Genomic DNA, 21,378 nt, shown 5'->3' with positions numbered 1-21,378 from the left:
CTGCTTTTTGACAGGTCCCCTGAGTATCAAAGACAGTCTCAAACTTTCGGTAATAATGCTAACTTTGACAGCAGTGAGCCTGGGGCAGCCTTCACCAGCTGGCCAAGCCATTCCGTGAGTGCAGCTACATTCAGCCACCAAGTGCTGGGAGCTGTGTCCCCAACAGAAGGCTGTACTTGAGGTCACACCGGAATACCAGCATTACTTGGGACAGGCGACTGCTATTTCATGGCATCAGGGGATCTACCCTAATACTACCCCCTTCTCCTCCCCACCCCCCAAAATAATGGCAAGTGCCCTTCAGGAGAAATGGCTGCAGTTGTCTTGTAAACACCCCCAGTGGTGGTGAGACCCAGCGCAGATTGGGTGACCGCTTCGTCGAGCACCTTCGCTCCATCCACCACAAAAGCAAAGATCTCCCGGTGGCCATCAACTTCAATTCCACATCCCACTCCCATAGTGACATGTCTATCCATAGCCTCCTCTACTGCCACGTTGAGGCCAGACACAGGTTGGAGGAACAACCCCTCATATTCCGCCTTGGTTGTCTCCAACCTGACGGCCTCAACATCAATTTCTCCAACTTCCGGTAACCCCTCCCCTCCCTTTCCTCCTTTGTCTTCCCTCATTCCTGAGGGCCCCCCCCACCCCACCCCGCCAAGACCTGCCATCTATTCCCCATCTCCTTCGATTTATTCCACGGTCCACTGCCCTCTCCTACCAGATTCCTACTTCTTCAGCCCTTTGCCTCTTCTATCTATCACCCCTCAGCTTCTTACACCACTCCCTTTCATCCTCCCTCCCCCACCCTCCTACCTCCCCCCTCGACACCTATCACCTGGACTCACCTATCCCCTGCCTGCGTGTGCTCCTCCCCCTCCCCCCACCTTCTTATTCTAGCTTCTGCCCTCTTCCTTTCCAGTCCTGACGGACAGGTCTCGACCTGAAACGTCGACTGCTTATTTCTCTCCATAGATGCTGCCTGACCTGCTGAGCACCTCCAGCATTTTGTGTGTGTTGAGCTAGTTCAGGAAAGTTCTTTAGCAGGATTACCAACGTTAGGGAAAATTAAAGCTGAGCTAATGATTGTTACCTCTTCAGAAAAACTTTATCATCAGACAGTGTGATATAAGGGGAAGTCATAAAAGCTCATGCTCTATCCTAGCTAGGTACTGTCTTGTGTTTAGCACTTTGGAGTGGTTCACTCTAGATAATGCACTTTGTTCTCAGTTTGCATGGATTCCAGAGTCACCAATACAATTTGGATGTATTCCCAAAAGTTTCATATCCCAGCTCTAGCTAACCTGTTCCCGTCAGTTTTTGCAGCCATTGCTACTTTCTAACAAAATAAAAGGCTCTAAGAAAATGGGAAGCAAGTCTTATTTTCTTTAAAGACCCAACAAATTTTCTTCCAGTTTGATTGCTGTAGTGCCCAGAAGATTAATTTTTAATAACGGGGACACCAGGATGATCCTGAAAGACTGGTACCATTGTGGACCCATCCAGCAATACCAAACAGTTGCTAATTACTCTTTTCTCAGGTACGGTAGTGTAGCAGTTAGCATAATGCTATTACAGCGCCAGCGACCCGAGTTTGATTCCAGCCGCTGTCTGTAAGGAGTTTGTACATTCTCCCCTTGTCTGCGTGGGTTTGCTCTGGTTTCCTCCCACATTCCAAAGACGTACGGATTAGGAAGTTGTGGGCATGCTATGTTGGTGCCAGAAGCGTGGCGACACTTGCGGGCTGCCCCCAGAACACTCTACGCAAAAGATGTATTTCACTGTGTGTTTCGATGTACATGTGACTAATAAAGGTATCTTATTTATGAGCAAGACTGTGGGATCATCTCTTGCCTGTTCCCTTACAAGATTGTAGAAGTCCAGCAACTCTACCATTGTGCATCTATGACACTGAAAGCCGATCTATGAAGCCCATAGAGAGAAACTTGTAACCTCTAGCCATCTTTAATACTGTATCCAATTCAGAATGATCCCACAGGTGCAAAAATGTTGCCTTTGTATCTGGTAAAACATTTTAATCCCGCGGCATTGTAAAACGATGTTATGTACAGCTGGTACCTGGACAAATTAATATTGCTTGTATTAATGCTCAGAAATTGGAGAGGAAGGTCCTGTTTGGGGGGTGGGGGGTGGGGAGAGAGAAGACTGGGGTCTGGGTGGGAAAAGTGGGGGGTTGAGGACAGGGGGGTATTGGGGACAGGAGTTGTGGGAGGACAGGGGTGTGGGGGTACGTGGGGGGACGGTGTATGTGTGTGGCGGTGTGGGAGATGTGGGGGGACAAGGGGTGGGGACTGGGGTCCCAGGGTGTGGGGGATGGGGGGTGTGGGGGGACAAGGGGTGTGTGTGGGGGGGGACGGGGGTGTGTGGGGGACAAGGGGTGTGTGTGTGGGGGGGGACAGGGGGGTGTGGGGGACAAGGGGGGTGTGTGGGGGGACAAGGGGGGTGTGTGGGGGGACAAGGGGGATGTGGGGATGCAAGGGGAGTGTGGGGACAAGGGGGGACGGGGGTGGGGACTGGGGACACGGGGTGTGGGGGTACGTGGGGGATGTGGGGGACAAGGGGTGTATGTGTGTGGCGACGTGGGGGGGGTGTGGGGGATGTGGGGGGGATGGGGGGTGGGGACTGGGGACCCGGGGTGTGGGGGGACAAGGGGTGTGTGTGGGGGGACGGGGGGGGGTGTGGGGGACAAGGGGGGGTGTGGGGACAAGGGGGGAATGGGGGGACAAGGGGGGTGTGTGGGGGACAAGGGGGGTGGGAGGACAAGGTGTGTGTGTGGGGGGACGGGGGGTGTGGGGGGACAAGGGGGGACGGGGGATGGGAACTGGGGTCCCGGGGTGGGGGGTACAAGGGGGGGACGGGGGTCCCGGGGGGGGTGGGGACTGGGGTCCCGGGGTGGGGGTACAAGGGGGGGGAACGGGGAGTGGGGTCCCGGGGTGGGTGGGACGGGGGGGGTGGAGGAGGTGGGGACTGGGGTCCCGGGGTGGGGGTACAAGGAGGGGGACGGGGAGTGGGGTCCCGGGGTGGGTGGGACGGGGGGGGGGTGGAAGGGGTGGGGACTGGGGTCCCGGGGTGGGGGTACAACGGGGGGGGACGGGGAGTGGGGTCCCGGGGGGGGTGGGGACTGGGGTCCCGGGGTGGGTGGAGGGGGTGGGGACTGGGGTCCCGGGGTGGGGGTACAAGGGGGGGACGGGGAGTGGGGTCCCGGGGTGGGTGGGACGGGGGGGACGGGGACTGGGGTCCCGGGGTGGGGGTACAAGGGGGGGACGGGGAGTGGGGTCCCGGGTTGGGGGTACAAGGGGGGGACGGGGAGTGGGGTCCCGGGGTGGGTGGGACGGGGGGGACGGGGACTGGGGTCCCGGGGTGGGGGTACAAGGGGGGGACGGGGAGTGGGGTCCCGGGGTGGGTGGGACGGGGGGGGCGGGGACTGGGGTCCCGGGGTGGGGGTACAAGGGGGGGACGGGGAGTGGGGTCCCGGGGTGGGTGGGACGGGGGGGACGGGGACTGGGGTCCCGGGGTGGGGGTACAAGGGGGGGACGGGGAGTGGGGTCCCGGGTTGGGGGTACAAGGGGGGGACGGGGAGTGGGGTCCCGGGGGGGGTGGGGACTGGGGTCCCGGGGTGGGGGGGCTGCGGCCGCTCCTTACCCCTCCTGCGTTCCCGGGCCGCCGCCGCCCGGTGCGCCCCAGGTCCCCGCACGAAGACGACGTAAGCGGCGTAAATGGAGAACAGGCAGTAAAGGAAAACCAAGCAGCCCGCCGCCCGCCTCCACCTCAGCCTCATGCCGCCGCCATCACCCGCGGTCCGCAGCACCTCAGCCCGGCCCCGGACCGCCACCGGGCCGGTCCCCGGTCCCCGCCTCCGCCAACACCGCCACCTGCCGGCTCGGCTCCTGGTCCCCGCCTCCGCCAACACCGCCACCTGCCGGCTTCAGCCCACTCTGAATCTGATCTCCCCCCCACCCCCCCAGAATGGCCTGTCAGTGGCTCAGTAGGTGAGGATACACAGTACATATAGAGGTTTGCAATGTCCATTAGCGGATTTGCTGCAGTATCCGATATGTCCCGGTGGATTGTACTGCCATCTGAATTAAAAGGATTGCGGATCAATTCTATTCCAGAGAGTTCAGCACAAACTTCTGAACCGATGTCCTATAGTGCAGTACTGAGCCACTGCTCAGTATCACTGGGGGAGTTTTCATGTGAGAATAAGGACACAGTCATGGAAAACGATATTTATGCAAAGAGACATTGAACATTGGGTAATATCAGTACCAATAGAGCTACAGTGAGGTACAGCACAGGAACAGGTCCTTCACCTAACCAGTTCATGCTGACTGTCAAACACTTATTTATACTAATCCCATTTTATTCTCCCCACATTCCCATCAACTTCCTCCAGATTCTACCACTCACCTACACATCAAGGACCGCTTTAAATTCAGCGGCCAATTAACCCACCAACCTGCCTTCTTTGGGATGTGGGAGGAAACCGGAGCACCGGGGGGGAAACCCACGTGGTCACAGGGAGAATGGTCACCGAAGGTCAGGATCTACTAGTTGTGCCACTATGCACCCCTGTGCGCCCTAGCTCCACAATTTACTGAGTATACAGACCAGTTATTTATTGTGCATCTATTGAACATTCCAGCCGCACCATGTACAGTAAAACTCTGGTAATACAGTATCCGATTGTTTGGAAATCCTGAGAGTTTGGCATCTGGCTCATTCATTCATCCAGAATATGAGCTGAGGGTCCAGAGTGAAAGTGGGGTATGCAGCTGAAGCATTGGTCCCGTGTGTGGGCTGGAGCGGGGTTGGAATCCGGACAACCAGGGGCAAGAATGTGGGTGTTACTGTGGTCAGAGCCGGGGTCCAGAAACCTTGTCCTTTTCTCACTTCGTGCTCCCTTTAATCTCACCAGGTTCAGGGGAAAATTTATTGTATTACTGTGCAACAAGTGAAAAAAGTGAAATCAAGATGTGTTTGGGTTATTAATGGGAGTTACATCCAATAGTCCTGAAAATCTGCTAGTGTCGCACCACCAAAGTCTCAAGGGTGCTGGATTATTAGAGTTTTACTGTAAATATATTTTTCACAGCGAGAAATGCGTGCCTAACAAATTGAGAAGACCCCAATTATATAAAAGCTGAACCATCAGAAATTTGCCCCAAGAGTTTACAATATGGTCAAACAATCAAAGAGACTAACACATATAACTTTATGTGTCCCTTAATGGTAAACATAAATCTATCAATCTATTTCTGACTAAATGAAGAATAAGCAATAGTTATCATCCCAGATGAAGAGAAAATAACATACAATACAGCTGCAAATATCAGAATTCTCTTGAATTGAACAAGCATTCATGACTACTTGCAATATATTGGAGAAATTTGATTGCAAACTCAAAGAGAAACGAAAGATGTCATGGCACATGTAAACAATTGTACTTGATCGGCAGTGACTGGGACAGCTTGTACAAAGTGCTGTTTAAAAGCTGTGGGAAATGAAATTGCATTGAGGCTTAATATAAAAGAAAGTTAATGCATGCTTACAGGTTGATTTGACAGAAAGCGAAACAGAAAGAAATTATTTAGGAAAACAAAACTTTCACAGTTGTGAAAGGAATAATTTGTACTGGGCAAGAGGAAAAAAACACTTTGACAGAATGGAGAAATTCACCAGGCTTTGCATCAAGTGGTCTTTATAGCAACAGGGAGTTTCTTTGTGAAGACTCTGTAGTGAATTCTTCAGGAAGAGGAAACCACTTTACGTTGAGCCTGAGACAAGTAGTTGTCAGGATGAAGTAACAGTGGTTATTAGTAAAGCAATGCACAGTTGTGAGTTCTATTATTTGATGAGTTCAAGTGGGGAAGAGGGAGCTGAACATTGGCACCTGTGGCAATGGGAACCTTGGGAGGAAGAACTGAAATAAAAACACAAGATACTGGAAATACTCAGCAGATCGGGCCACATCTGTGGGAAGAGAGACAAAGTTAATGCTTCCGGTCGAAGACCCTTCGTTAGAACTTGGTCAGATTTTCATTGGGAGGAAGACCATGGGGTAAAGTTCAAAGGAGGCTTGTGAGGCAAGTTTTTTTGCACAGAGTACTTACAAGTGGTAAGTGCTTGGAAAGCACTGCCAGGGTTTGTGGCGGAAGCAGGTACAAAAGCAACATTTAAGAGATAGTTAGACAGGTGCACGAGCAGGTAGAGAATGGAGGGATATAGACTATGTGTAGGCAGATGGCATTAGTTTGGATTGGTATCATGGTCTGCACAGACATTGTGGGCCGAAGGGCCAATTCCTGTGTTGTACTGTTCTATGTTCTAAGTACGATAACATAGAGTGTCACCACTATTTTCAGTCAGATAATTTGTTAGTTGCCCCATTACTGAAGCCCAGAGATTACAATACCGTATAGGTCATTATAAAGTTATAATTCTACAAATTCTACAAATTATGAAGACACATGCATAATTTGTAAGGGACTTTATATTCTATATGCATTCAGGTAATCTGAGCATCACTGGCCTCATGCCTAATTACCTCTGAGACGTTGGTAAGAAAACCACTGTAGTCCATGCTGTGAGGATCTTGTGTTCTTATATCAATGCTGTTAATTCATTTCAGTGGATAGCTTAAAAATATCACTGGGAGTCTGGTGTCTGGGTATCAGTGGCAGATTTCACTCTCCAAACAACGGCAGTGAACCAATAGGTCTTATGTCACACCACTTTTCCACTCTGCCTTGTGGGAAGAGCACCACAACCAGGCCTCAAAACTCAGTCAATCTCACAGGGCAACAAAGTATGGGGACAGTGCAGGGCCGAACAGGCCAGATTGAGAAGATCCAGCCCTTTTTATCCAAACAAATGCATCAGAACTGGAGAATTAATGGTAACAATCAGGTTGCTTAAATGAAAAAGATTCAGTGACATACAAAATCTGATAAAACTCCTAATGAGAATCTGTTCCTTGCTTCTGGTGATAAATCCAGGTCTTGGAGAAATCTGATTGCAGCAGAGTCATAACAAATGGGCAGGAATAATGGCAGCAGAAGTCACTAAATGCTCATCAAGAAGCACTTCACACATTTTTTGGATACTCTACATTAACTATCACATCATACTGTTGGTGCATCAGTGAAGTATTAATGCTGCAAGCCCAGCACTTGACAAATGAGTTTAATTTATGGAAAATGATTCATACTGGGCTAAAATTAAACACAGGTGCAATGCAAAGATGCACAGAATGTTTTTGTGTTGCTTGACTGTTGCATCTATGTCCCTGATTGTGACAGACAGCGGTTCAATGGAAATTGGTAAGTGCATGTTATAGTTTGAAATTTGGCTCCTACACCTCGGGAGATCTCCTCCCCATAGCTACCAACACGATAGTCCCATAATCTAGGACTGCCCGCTTCTATCTCCTCCCCAAAATCCACAAGAAGGACTGTCCCGGCAGACCTATTGTCTCTGCATGCTCTTGCCCCAAGGAGCTCGTGTCCTCATACTTGGACACTATCCTGTCCCCCGGTCCAATCCCTTCCCACCTACGTCCATGACACATCACACGCTCTCCAACTCTTCCATAGCTTTAAGTTCGCCAGCATGCACAACCTCATCTTCACCATGGACACCCAGTCCCTACATTCCCCCATCATGACGGCCTCACCACCCTCCGCTTCTTTCTCGACCAGAGACAGAACCAGTCCCCTTCCACTAACACTCTCCTCCACCTGGCTGAACTTGTCCTCACCCTAAACAACCTTACTTTCGATTCCTCTCACTTCTTACAGACCAAGGGCATAGCCATGGGCACTCACCTGCGCCCCAGCTATGCCTGCCTCTTCGTTGGCTACGTTGAACAGTCTCTGTTCCAAGCCTACCCCGGCCCCATTCCTCAACTCTTTCTCTGCTATATCGACGACTGTATTGGTGCCACCTCTTGTACCTGTGCGGAACCCGACAGTTTCTTAAATTACGCCACCAATTTTCACCCTGATCTCCAATTCACTTGGACTATCTGACACCTCTCTCTCCTTCCTCAATCGTTCCGTCTCCATCTCAGGAGATTCCTTATCCACTGACATCTTCTACAAACCCACCAACGCCGACAGCTACCTCGATTACAGCTCCTCCCACCCTGTCCCTGGCAAGGACACGATCCCTTTTTCTCAATTTCTCCGCCTCCGCCGCATCTGCTCCCATGATGAGGTTTTCCACTCCAGGACATCCAAGACGTCCAACTTCTTTTCTTACCAGGGCTACCCCCGATTGCGGTCGAGAGAGCTCGCACCCGTATCTCTGCCATTTCTGCACCTCCTCTCTCACCCCCACCCCTCCCAGACCCAAAAGGGATAGGGTGCCCCTTGTCCTCACATTTCATCCTACCAGCCTACACATCCAACACATCATTCTCCGCCACTTCCAACGGGACCCCACCACAAAGCATATCTTCCCCTCCCCATCCCCTTCTGCCTTTCGCAGGGACCGGTCTCTCCGTGACTCCCTAGTTCACTCCTCCCCGCCCCCCCCCCACCCATCCCGCTCCCACCCCAGGAACTTTCCACTGCCCCCGCCATAGGTGCAACACCTGCCCCTACACCACCTCCATCACCTCCATCCAGGGACCCAAACAGTCCTTGCAGGTGAGACAGAGATTCACCTGCACCTCCCTTAATATCATCTACTGCATTCGGTGCTCCAAGTGTGGCTTCCTCTACATTGGTGAGACCAATGCAGACTAGGTGACCGTTTCGCAGAACAATTGCGCTCCGTCCGTAACCGCGACCTGCATCTCCCCGTCGCCAGTCACTTCAACTCCCCCTCCCACACTGTCACTGATATGTCAGTCCTCGGCCTCCTCCACTGCCGAGAGAATTCCAAGCGCAAACTGGAGGAACAGCACCGCACTTTCCGTCTTGGAACCTTGCAGCCTAACGGCATGAACATTGAATTCTCCCACTTTAGAGAATCCCCAACCCCCTTCCCCACAACCCACCCCCCCCACCATGCTTCTTCCCTTCTTCCCTTTCCGAGCCCCTTTTTTCCTTTCTCTCCTTACCTTTGACCCATCCCCCAGTGGATCTGCTCTCCCCTCCTCCTGCCTATCACTATCTCTTACCTGCATCTACCGATCACCACCCTGTGCCCACCCCGCCTCCCCTCTTTTGTCCACCTATCACTGCCCTGCTTTTCCCTCCTATATATTGGGCTTCCTCTTTTCCTATCTTCAGTCCTGAAAAAGGATCCTGACCTGAAACATCGACCGCCTGCTTTTCCCCACAGATGCTGCCTGGCCTGCTGAGTTCCTCCAGCATCATCGTGTTTTTCATCTGGATTCCAGCATCTGCAATCCTTTGTTTCAATGAGTATAAAAGTTGGGAGGTCATGGTGCGGTTGTACAGGATGCTGTTGAGGCCGCACTAGAAGTATTGTGTTCAGTTTTGGTCACCCTGCTATAGGAAAGATGTTATTAAACTGGAAAAAGTGGAGAAGAGATTTACAAGGATGTTGCCAGGACTTGAGGGACTGAGTTATAGGGAGAGGCTGGACACGTTAGGACTTTATTCCTTGGAATGCAGGAGACTGCAAGGTGATCTTACAGAGGTGTATAAAATCATGAGGGGCATAGATAGGGCGAATGCACACAGTCTTTTTCCCAGGGTTGGGGAATCAAGAACGAGAGGGCACAGGTTTAGGGTGAGAGGGGAGAGATTTAATATGAACTTGAGTGACAACTCTCTTACACAAAGGGTGGTTTGTATGTGGAATGAGCTGTCGGAGGAAGCAGTTGAGACAGGTACAATAACAACTTTTAAAAGGCACTTGGACATGGACACGGATTGGAAAGATTTAGAAGGTTATGGGTCAAACGTGGGCAAGTGGGACTAGCTTGGATGAGGCATCTTGGTCGGCATGGACCAGTTAGGCCAAAGGGCCTGTTTCTGTGCTGTACAACTCTATGAACTCTATAACATAAGCTGTATAAATCTTTGGTTGGGCTGCACCTGGAGTATTGTGTGTAATCCTGGTCACCCCACTAAAGGAATGATGTAAGGATTTGGAGAGGATGCAGAAGAGGTTCACCAGGAAGTTGGTCTGGTGAGAGGGTATGAGCTATAAAGAGAGCTTGGACAATCTTGGGTTGTTTTCTCTGGAGCATCAGAGACTGAGGGGAGACCAGATAGAAGGTCAGTAAATTATGAGAGGCATAGATAGGGTAGGCAGTCAGAATCTTTTTCCCAGGGTGGAAATATTAAATACTAGCGGGCATAATTTAAGGTGAGAGGGGGAAAGTTTAAAGGAGATGTGCGGGGCAAGTTTTTTTTACACAGAGAGCGGTGGGCACCTGGAACGGGCTGCCAGGGGTGGTGGTGGAAGCAGACATGATAATGGTGATTAAGAGGCCTTTAGACAGGCAAATGAAATGCAGGGAATGGAGGCATATGGATCATGTGCAGGCACATAGGATTTATTTAATTCAGCATCATGGTCAGCACAGACATGGTGGGCCGAAGGGCCTGTTCCTGTACTGTACTGTGCTATGTTCTATTGATTCTTCTGGCTTTGTTTATAACTGTCCATCTCTAATCTCTTCTAGCTCTGAAGAGACATGAAACATCAACTATTTCTCTCTCCACAGGCGCTGCCTGACCTGCCAAATGTCTCCATCATTTTCTGTTTTCATTTCAGATTTCCAACATCTGGCAGTATTTTTATTTTAGTGGAGACTGGACGAATTATGATGAGTTTGGATTGTGTTTGAGGTAACATTCTGCACAGCAACCGATCTTTCATTTGGTCTCCCAACAATGCAGCTCCAGGAGAGCCTAAATTAGTTCCGTGGCTGTCTGCATGGGTCCACTTCCAATTTGCAAGGTTTCCTTTCCATTTCCTGACAGATTATGCCTCCTGGGAGCCTTTCTGTGTTGTTCTTTTGAGAGCCACAACAGACAAAGTTCAGATGTTTGAAAGAGTCTGGGTAACCCTCCATGTTTCTCAAAGATCACTAATGCTGTAGCGTGCAGAATTTATGAAAAGAAGCTGCTTGGGTTTTTCAGGTGGCTGGGAGCTATGGCTGGTTACCTAGGCAACCCAGTCAGTATGTAGTTCCAGATCCCATGTACTCTTTACTTAGAGGTCCGCGGTGGTTTGATTTAGTGGAAGGGATTTCATTTTACTCTGGACATGTTATTTGGAATAATAACCTTGACCACACAAGTGGCTCACTAACTCTGTTCCCTAGCCACTGACTCTGTCCCACTTTCTACATTTTCTGGAACTGCTTGTAACCTTTATGTCATGGTTGACCCTGTGACGATTGCTGGACCATACATTGGCGCATTCACTAAGGCAGCCCTATTCACTCCTCAGTCGCATTACCCAGCCCGTCTTACTTCATCTGCTGCTAAACCTACACCAGTGGCTTTGTATGTCTTGTCCCAACACTGTCTGAGACTGGCTTCCTTCAATCCACCTTTTGTAGACTTGAGGTCTTCAAGGCTCTGCTATCTAAGTCACACCAAGTCCAGTTTGACCATTCTCGTGAGATTGTGGGTTTACAGATACCAATTAAACAATGCCTTGATTTTTAACTATTCCTGTCCAATCCCTTCATGGCTGCACCTTTATAATCCCTGTCATCACCTCCGAAAGTCCCGACCTCCTTCAATTCTGACCTCTTGGGCATGTTCTTGGGCTACTGCTCAGATTGATGCAAACGTTGATGGGAATGTGAGGAGAATAAAATTGAATTAGTGTAAAATTGGTGTAAAATGGAATTAGTGTAAAAATCTCATCCCCACATTCCCGTCAACTTCCCAACAAACTGCGAAATTCACAAATAAAAAAAAGTTCTGGAAACACCCAACAGGTCAGGCAGCATCTGTGGTGAGAGAAACAGAGCTAACGCTTTAGGACAATAACTTTTCATCAGAACTGGCAAAAATTAGACGTAAAGCTTGTTGATATGAAAAATCTGTCTGGAGGAACTGTAACTCAGGGGACACAGAAACAACATAAAAAGCTGACTTCCTTTGGGTAGATTAGCTGCTATCAACTGCTATTCACCATACACTTTATCATCCATTCCAAACATCCATTTTACCTTGGTCTCTGCCTGGTCTATCACACAGACATTGCTTTGCTCTCCCAACCACTTTACCCTCTCTGCAACACATCACAAACATCTTTTACACATTTTCCCTGTTCTGATAGAAGACCATCAACCTGAAACATTAACTCTGTTTGTTCCCCCGACTTGTTGAGTGTTCTCAGCATTTTCTGTTTTTATTTCAGGTTTACAGCATCTGCAAGTTTTTGAGTTTTAGGTTACGTTAGTACTGAATACCACCAGTTAGGCCATAATTTGAGCACTGTGTACAGCTCAGGTTAAAATGTTGTAGGAAAATCGTGTTGGCACTGAAGAGGCCACAGAGGAGATTTATAAGGGTTGCCATGAATGGAGCAGTTCAGGCACAAGGCAAGACTTGGATAAACTAAGGTTGGTTACTTTCAAAGCTGAGGAAAGACTTAATTGAGATAATTATGAGGGACTGCAGTAGTGTAAATAGCAAGGGCTTATTTCCTTTAGCTGACGGATCAAAAACCAGAGGCATAGGTTTAAAGTTATTGGTGGAAGGGTTAGAGGGAAAATGCAGAAAAGGGTATGGTGGGGGTCTAGAACTCACTACCAGGTAGAGGGAGAACCCTTCACCACATTTGACGGGTGCCTGGATACGTTCTTGGAGAATGGAGACCTACAGGGCCCCAGATTCGGTGTTTGAAGGAGGGATTAGTTTGGATCAACATAATGGGCTGAATGGCCTCTTCCTAAGTTGTAAATTTTCTCTGAGTCTATGATAATGTTGACTAAGGGATAAACATTGGCCTGGTCTCCACTGAGAGAACTTTTATATTAACCCAAGGGAACAGATTGGATTTGTTTTTTAGGAGTCATCTCAGGATAACCTTTGACAGCACACCTTCAAAACCGCAAATTAATTATCAACTGCAAGTTTCTGGCGTGAATAAAGGAAAGATGAACCTTTATGTAACAGGGAACAGTCTTCAGAGCTTGGAGCTGATGGACATCTGTTGTGTTTGATGACAGTATTTTACTCTGCATGTTGTCGTGTTGTGGGACTGCATTGTGTTAAGGCTTGGGGTTCAATTCTCCAGCACAGTAATCAACTCAGCATCTTAAGGAGCAAAAAAAAATCATGAAAAAGTAGAAAGTTTTTAAAGAAATTGACATTTGCAGTTCATAATGGGAATGTTTGCTTAGGTAAACATGCCACTAAACCTATTTAAAAAATCTAAAAGGTCAAATGCAATTTGTAAATGGAGCCTGCCTCCAGATTTCACACAGGTATTATAACAGATGGGCTTCCTTTTTAATCAGAGATTATTCTCTTTGAAAAGATAAAATGAGATATCTTTATTAATCACATGTACATCAAAACACACAGTCAAATGCATCTTTTGCGTAGAGTGTTCTGGGGGCAGCCTGCAAGTGTCGCCGCACTTCCGGCGCCAACATAGCATGCCCACAACTTCCTAACCTGTACGTCTTTGGAATGTGGGAGGAAACCGGAGCACCCGGCGGAAACCCATGCAGACACAGGGAGAACGTACAAACTCCTTACAGACAGCGGCCGGAATTGAACCCAGGTCGCTGGTGCTGTAAAGCGTTACACTAACCGCTACACTACCTTGCCTGCAAGCAGAACCCTTATCTTTCATAATAGGTTTGATAACCCATCCAAAAGAGAGCACCTGCAATAAAGCAATATTCCCTCAATACCTCAGCCAAGAATTTGGAGCTCAGATCTCCAAATGGGATTTGAACTCAAAGAGTTATGGAGGTATATAGCATGGAAACAGGCCCTTCAGCCCAACTTGTCCATGCTGACCAAGGTGTCTTCCTGAGGTAGCCCCATTTACCTGCACTTGGCCCATCCTTCTGAAACATTCCTATCCATGAGCCTGTCCAAATGTCTTCTAAAAGTTGTAATTGTACCTGCCTCCACCACCTCCTCTGACAGCTCGTTCCACACACCCTCCACCTCTGTGTGAAAAACTTGCCTCTCAGGTCCCCTTCAAATCTTTCCCCTCTCACCTTAAACCTGTGCCCTCTACTTTTAAACTCCCCCACCCTGGGAAAAAGACTGTGACCATCCACCTTACCTGTGCCCCTCATGATTTTGTAAACCTCTGTAAGGTCACCTCTCGGCCTCCATCGCTCCAGGGAAAACAGTCCCAGCCAATCCAGTCTCTCCTTATAACAAGCCCTCCAATCCAAGCAGCAACCTTGTAAATCTTTTCTGCACCCTCATAACCTTTTGTTCTGCACCTTCTCAATTTTCTGACTGAGGTAAGACTGAAGGCTACTTCAAGTAGGTGTTTATGTGGTAACTATTCTAAAAGTAGTGGTGAGAAATAACATTTAGTCCAGTTTTTTTTTCCGTTTGTTTTTTTTAAATTTTTTTTTTCTTTAGCTTAGTTTGGTTTGATATATTGTTTACAATTTTTATTATTGTTTTGTGGATTTTTTTTCTTTCTTTTATATTTTATAATAAATTTTTTTCTTTCCTTTCTTTTATATTATGTTCATTCACTAAGAGATCGTTGGATCTACAGATTTTTTTTATACTTTATTGTTCTTTATGATTATCCATGCCATGATTGTTCTCCTGATCTCTTTGTATTACATGTACAAACATTGATGCTATATATTAATCTGTATTAATTTGAAAACTAATAAAAAGACTGAAAAAGGAAAAAGAAATAACATTAACTGTGGTGTCCCGTGAAGAGGTAGAAGAGGCTGATAATTCCAACATACTTACTGCTATCCAAAGGCTGCAGCCATTGAAAGGGCTTCAAGATCAGAAACACCCAAGGGCCACCACAGTATTACAGTAAAGGTCCAATAATCTGGCAACGATTGGTTCGGCACTTGACTCATTCATTGTGTGTGAGCCAGTGGTCCAGAGTGTGTGGGGTGTTTGTCCAGAGCTGGATGTCTGGAGCGCTGTTGGAATCAGGGTCAAGGTCTGGAATGCTTGTACTTTTCTCACTCCCTTTAAGCTCACCAAGTTGACTGGAAAATTTATCACACTACTGTGCAACATGTAAAACAAGTGAAATAAAAGTGTGCTGGGGTGTTATTCAGAGTAACATCCAATCGTCCAGAAATCCTGTTCACCCTGAAAGTGCCGTATTATTGGAGTTTTGCTGTGTATACTTTCAAGTCAAGTCGAGTCTATTGTCATGTGCACAAGTACGGTGAGGTGCAGGTACAACGAAAAACTTGCTGCAGCATCACAGGCATGCAGATTCAGACATAAATTGTACAAAAATTATACAAGACAGAGAAGAAAAAAGGCTGTGCAAAACAAGACATTAATGCAAAAAAAATCAGACTCAGAGACAAGTCCATGTAGTGCAAGGGGTGGTCTGCAGTGTTCCGTTGCTGAGGTAGGGTTAGGGCTGTGCAAGTCGGTTCAAGAACCTGACGGTTGTAGGAAGGTAGCTGTTCCTGAACCTGGTGGTGTGGGACCTCAGGCTTCTGTACCTCCTGCCTGATAGTAGCAGCGAGGGAGGGCATGACCCGGATGGTGGGGGTCCTTGATGATAGAGGCCACCTTCTTGAAGCAGTAACTCCATTAGGTACTATCAATGGTGGGGAGGGCTGTGCCCGTGATGGACCAGGCTGTGAACACTATGCTCTGTATTCATTACCTCCTGACTTGTTAGCAGCTCCAACAATTCTTTTCAATGGGAAAGAGCGAAGGTTAGAATTTATATGGTGCTTTCTCAGTCTCGAACCATAACCAATGAAAACCCTGGAGAAATGAATGCCCATTGGTACCATCCCTCCCACGTGTCTACCAAGCACTCAGTGGGAGATCAGGACACCCTGTGTGGAAGTGTGTGCATCAGACCAACTATAATGATCTGCAATAACTCCTGTAGGCCACAAAGTTCTCAGGTTTATTCTGGAGTCTTTGGTGGATGGAAAGAACAAAGTCCAAGGCCTCTCCTAATTGGTGTTGTTGATTCAAATGGAAATTAAAGTTTGACCTGATTAATGTTTCCCAATGAATCAACTTCATACAAAACTGTTATCTTCTCATACATTTCATCCTCATCCATGGGACCACCATGACTATAATTTGGCTGCTGCATTTATCCGCATAAATCCCAGTCTACGATCTCTGTCTTTCCATGTGACATACTCCATGATGCTTCTGAGAGACTGATCAGATGCAATGTAAATGCAATATTTTCACGATAGCTTTTAACCATATTACAAATGAAATTATGCATGAGCCTGACTCATTGCTGACTCCTTGTAAACCACTTGGGGTGAGGTAGGAATAAGTCATTTGGATGACACTTGATTAGTCACTAGAATGGATGGGAATATAGTGTACCAAGTGATGAAGTGAGAAAACATGCTTTCTTTAAATATAAATTGCCAAACAATATGTGTTTCAGATGAGATTAGGAGCACTAATATGATGCCAATGTATCTTGAGGAATGTATTGTTTCTCCAAGTATCGTGGTATCACCAAAACTGACCAATTATAGAATTGTTAAGCTAATCCATTTGGAAATGGCAGCCATTTCTCCAGTACACATTCCCTAGATTCATAATCAAGGTAATTTCCAAACCAAAATCCTCGTAACTAAATATCTAATTTACATTTTCAGAAATGCATCAATACACAGAATCATGAGACAATTTTGCTTAATCAACCTTTATTGTCTCATGATTCATGATTAATTACTGATCATTCAACAGCCATAAAATACTGTATCTTGAATAAAAGGAAACTCTCTGGCCTATTGCTTGCTTTTTTGTAATGTGTTTCACATTTGCCATTGTCACTCTTGATTAAAATTTTAAAGCAAAGTGACCTTAAAATGAGTCAGAAACATATTAGATTTTGGCAAGTGCTGGAGTGTTTTTGAATCATTAGAGGGGATGCAGATCCATGAACAACCTTGATATTTTTCTCAGAGTATGCTTTAAAAAATAAATATTTCATCCAGTAATCAGAGTGGTATTATGACATTTCCTGTCAATTTTATATGTCCCCCAGAAATTCTACATTATAGGTTACTTTCCTGTGTATCAAATTTGTCTGTTGTACATATAATAGGAACATTTTAATGCCCTCCTCTTCAATGGAATAGTCATTTAAAAGGAACATTGGTCAGACATAATGCAACTGTACCTGGATTAGCAGAACATTTTTCTAGCCATTGACAAAGAAAGGGTTTCTATCAAAAAAGCTTTTAAATGTACTCATTTGCTTCTCATTTCAGATAAAAATTGAACATATCATTTTGATTAAATGAATTGCTAAATTATTCTTCTATTTAAAAAACGCTGTCTAACAAAAGACCTTGTATAACCACAGATGCCCCCCTCACCCACCTAAACATCTGAACATTTTGTTCATCCCCTTTTTATAAAACAAATGATTATTATGATATAGTAAATCTTCAATGTAAGGTATGAATAAGTAGTTGTTAAAAAACTGGACCAACAATCTAGTGGCCTGATCTAATGTTCTGAGACATGAGTTCAAATTCTATGACAGAGGTTGGCAAAGATAAATTCAATTCATTAAATAAATATGGATGGAATAAAAAGCTAGTATTGTAATGGTGACCATGAAACCACCAATTGTATTTGCCAATATTCTTTGGGGAAGGAAATCTTACCCTGTTTGGTCTATATGTAATTCCAGATCTACCACAATATGAAATGGGTATCAGAAATGGCCAAGTAAGTCTGTCAGCTCAAGGGGCAATTAGAAATGGATAATAAATACTGAGCTTACCAGTGACATCTTCATATTATCAATACATTTAAAGTGACATTCCTGAAGGCCATTGCGTATACTAGTCACATATATGTTGTAATCCAACTCAATAATTTAGAAGAACAAAGGACTGCAGATGCTGGAATCTAGATGAAAAAACATCAAGGTACTGGAGGAACTCAGCAGGCCAGGCAGCATCCGTGGAGAAAAGCAGGCAGTCAGAGTTTTGGGTCAGGACCTTTCTTCGGGACTGAAGATGGGAAAGGGGGAAGCCCAATATACAGGAGGGAAAAGCAGAGCAGTGATAGGTGGACAAAAGAGGGGAGGCGGGGTGGGCACAGGGAGGTGATAGGTAGATGCAGGTAAGAGATAGTGATAGGCAGGTGCGGGGGAGGAGGGGAGAGCAGATCCACCGGGGGATGGGTCAAAGGTAAGGAGGCAGGCTCAACATTGGGGGGGGAGGAGGAAACAAAAAAGAAAAAACTCTTGGTGAGGAGAAAATAGAGAGATAGGCTAAGAAAGGGAAGAAAAGGCAAGGTGGGGGAGGGGTTTGTTTTCCTTAAAGTGGGAAGATTCAATGTTCATGCCAATGTTCATGGGATGTTGGGACCTTAGAGCCTAACGGCATGAACATGGGATTTTCCCACCTTAAGTAAACCCCCCACCCACCATGCCTCTTCTTTTCTTCCCTTTCCTAGCCTCTCTCTCTCTGCTCTCCTCACCAATTTTTTTCCTCTCCTAGGTGACAGCTCAGTCATTACCTCCGAATCTGAACAGGGACAAAAGTTTAAAAGCCTTGACGTCCCTTACGATAAAATGCATATGTTCTGTCAGCAGAGCAACTTGCTGCTGTCTGGAAACAAATGGTGGGGTGTGTCATTCAGCTGTGGATCAGTGTGACATTTTTGCTCTTGCGTTCACATCCAACTTCAAAAAGTATGGCACATAAATTAAGCATAAATTTCGTACAAGTCTGCTTGGTAGCCCAATGGCTTAACCGTTCCCCGTTGTCCCCATTGACCCTCACCAATTTTTATAGAGGCACCACAGAAAGCATCCAATCTGGATGCATCACAGCTGGTACGGCAACTGCTCTTCCTGAGATCACAAGAAACTGCAGAGAGTTGTGGGCACAGCTCAGCACATCACAAAAACCAGCCTCCTCTCCATGGACTCTGTCTACACTTCTCACTGTCTGGTAAAGTAGCCAGCATAATCAAAGACCCTTCCCACCCTGAACATTCTTTCTTCTCCCCCCTCCCGTCGGGCAGAAGATATAGCCTGAAAGCACATACCACCAGACTCCTATCAGCTTCTATCCCACTGCTACAAGACTATAAAATGGACCCCGCATATGATAACATGGACTCTTGACCTCACAATCTACCTCGTCATAGCCTTATTGTCTACTTTCACTTTACTTTCTCTGTAACTGTAACACTATATTCTGCATTCTGTTATTGTTTTCCCTTGTACTACCTCAATGTACTGACGTAATGAAATGTTCTGTATGGATGGCACGCAAAACAAAGTTTTTCACTGTACCTTGGTACATGTGACAATAATAAACTAATTTACCAACTATCATACCCCTCAAAAAGCAACTGAAAGAAATTGCATTTAGGGAAAGTACTGAGTTCTTCCCTTGATGTAACTGTGTACACTTTTATTGAAGGTTGAGCAAATTTTACTTAGTTTTTCAGTTCACTGTGACCTCAATGCGCAGTGACCCTGGTTACCATGTCACCATGGTAACCATAAAGTCACCACAGTAATGGAACGGAAGGAGGCATGAAGATAGGCAGCGTCGACAGGAACATCAATATTAATATTTTGATTCACAAGAACATTGTTAGTATTCTATCAGCCCGATGTCAACATCCAAGGAGACACAAGAGACTGTAGATGCTGGAATTTGAGCCAACAAACATTCTGCTGGAGGAACTTAGTTGAGCAACATCTGTGGGGGTGGAGGGAGGAATTGTTGATATTACAGGTTGAAACCCAGATGCAGGGTTTTGACCTGAAACGTCAACAATTCCTTTCCCCCCATAGATGCAACTTGACCCACTAAATTCCTCCAGCAGTTTATTTGTTGCTTTCAACAGCAAAATGCACACAGAATGCTCTAATGTCAATGGAAACTGAATATAAATTATGCTGAAGGAGCTGGTGAAATTCTTGGCAACATTATCATTCAATAATAATTTTGGGAGGAGGACAAAGTTGCCTCAGGAAGGCAACATCCATCATCAAAGATCTCCATCATCCGGGCAGTGCCACCTTCTCCATCGGGCAGGAGGTACAGAAGCCTGAAGTCCCACACCACCAGGTTCAAGAACAGCTACTTCCCTTCAACCAATCAGTTCTTGAACCACAACCCTAATCACTACAGTTTAGCAACACTATGACCGCTTTGATCACTTTGCACTAAAATGGACCTTGTTTTTTTTGTTCTAATTGTGTTCTTTTTTTGTAAAAAATTGAGCATAATTCATGTTTAATTAATGTTTTTCTTGTGAATGCTGCTTATATCATGCTATGTACCTGTGATGCTGCTGTAAGTAAGTTTTTCATTGCACCTATGGATCTATCCATCACTAAGGACCCTCATCATCCAGGACATGCCCTCTTCATGTTACTACCATCAGGGAGGAGGTACTCAGCATTTTAGGAACAGCTTCTCCTCCTCTGCCATCAGATTTCTGAACTGTCCATGAACCCATGAACACTGTCTCTTTATTCCTTTTTTGAACTCGTTATTTGTTTTTGTAACTTATAGCAATTTTTATGTCTTGCACTGTACTGCTGCCACAAAACAACAAATTTCACATCATATGCCAGTGATAATAAACTTATGATTCTGATTCTGATAAATGTTCTTGTGCATATGACAATAAACTCGACTTTGACTTTTGATAAATACATTAAGCTAAATTTGTTAACCTCTGTGGTAGTGCTTGGATTGGTTCCTATCCAAACTCCAGCGGGTGACTTCAATGCTGTGTAGCAGGAATGTGCTGGAGGTGTCATCTTTTGGATGAGATCTTAAACAAATCTCTCTGCCTGTCCTCTCAGGTGACCAGTAAGGATGCTGTGGAACTATTCAAACAGAAACTGACTACTTTCCACGGTGTTCTTGCCAATATTTATCCACTATATTATATAGCCAGCTATTGATAATCTGGCCATCATTTCATTACTCTGTTTGGGATCTTCATGGAGAGTTTAGCTGATGCGTTTCCTATGTTAGAACACTGACTATACTTCAAAGGTACTTCATTGGTTGAATGTTGAATTATGCAAAAGTTGGTACAGGAATGCAAAATCTTCCTTCCTACCATTGCAAAGCTAAAGATAACTCCACGTTCAAAAATTTAACTCAAGGACAAACACTTGCAACATGTATCAAAGAATTTAAAAAGATCAATTTTCACCTTAATGTTGATTCAAAATAGGAATGGTACTTGACTGAAATCTGTGCCCTTTTGTCCAGGTGCCCTAGCCTTG

At 46.1% G+C, this 21,378-nt stretch overlaps 1 protein-coding gene across 5 annotated transcripts in view; it reads right to left on the bottom strand.

Moving 5' to 3' along the window:
• Positions 1-3,861, bottom strand: part of rxylt1 (ribitol xylosyltransferase 1) — a 32,532-nt gene extending 28,671 nt beyond the window's left edge. For all 5 annotated transcript variants that reach the window (XR_007957519.1, XR_007957518.1, XM_052030368.1 and 2 more), the window contains exon 1: positions 3,664-3,861. Coding sequence is in view for 3 of the 5 variants with exons in the window: in XM_052030368.1 (XP_051886328.1) it covers positions 3,664-3,799 (136 nt within the window). In the remaining 2 variants the exon portion in view is untranslated. The remainder of the gene's footprint in view (positions 1-3,663) is intronic.
• Between the last annotated feature and the right edge of the window lie 17,517 nt (positions 3,862-21,378).

The sequence above is a fragment of the Pristis pectinata genome, chromosome 15, assembly GCF_009764475.1.
Source record: "Pristis pectinata isolate sPriPec2 chromosome 15, sPriPec2.1.pri, whole genome shotgun sequence".
Lineage (NCBI taxonomy): Eukaryota > Metazoa > Chordata > Chondrichthyes > Rhinopristiformes > Pristidae > Pristis > Pristis pectinata.
This window is presented reverse-complemented; position numbering and strand designations above follow the sequence as displayed.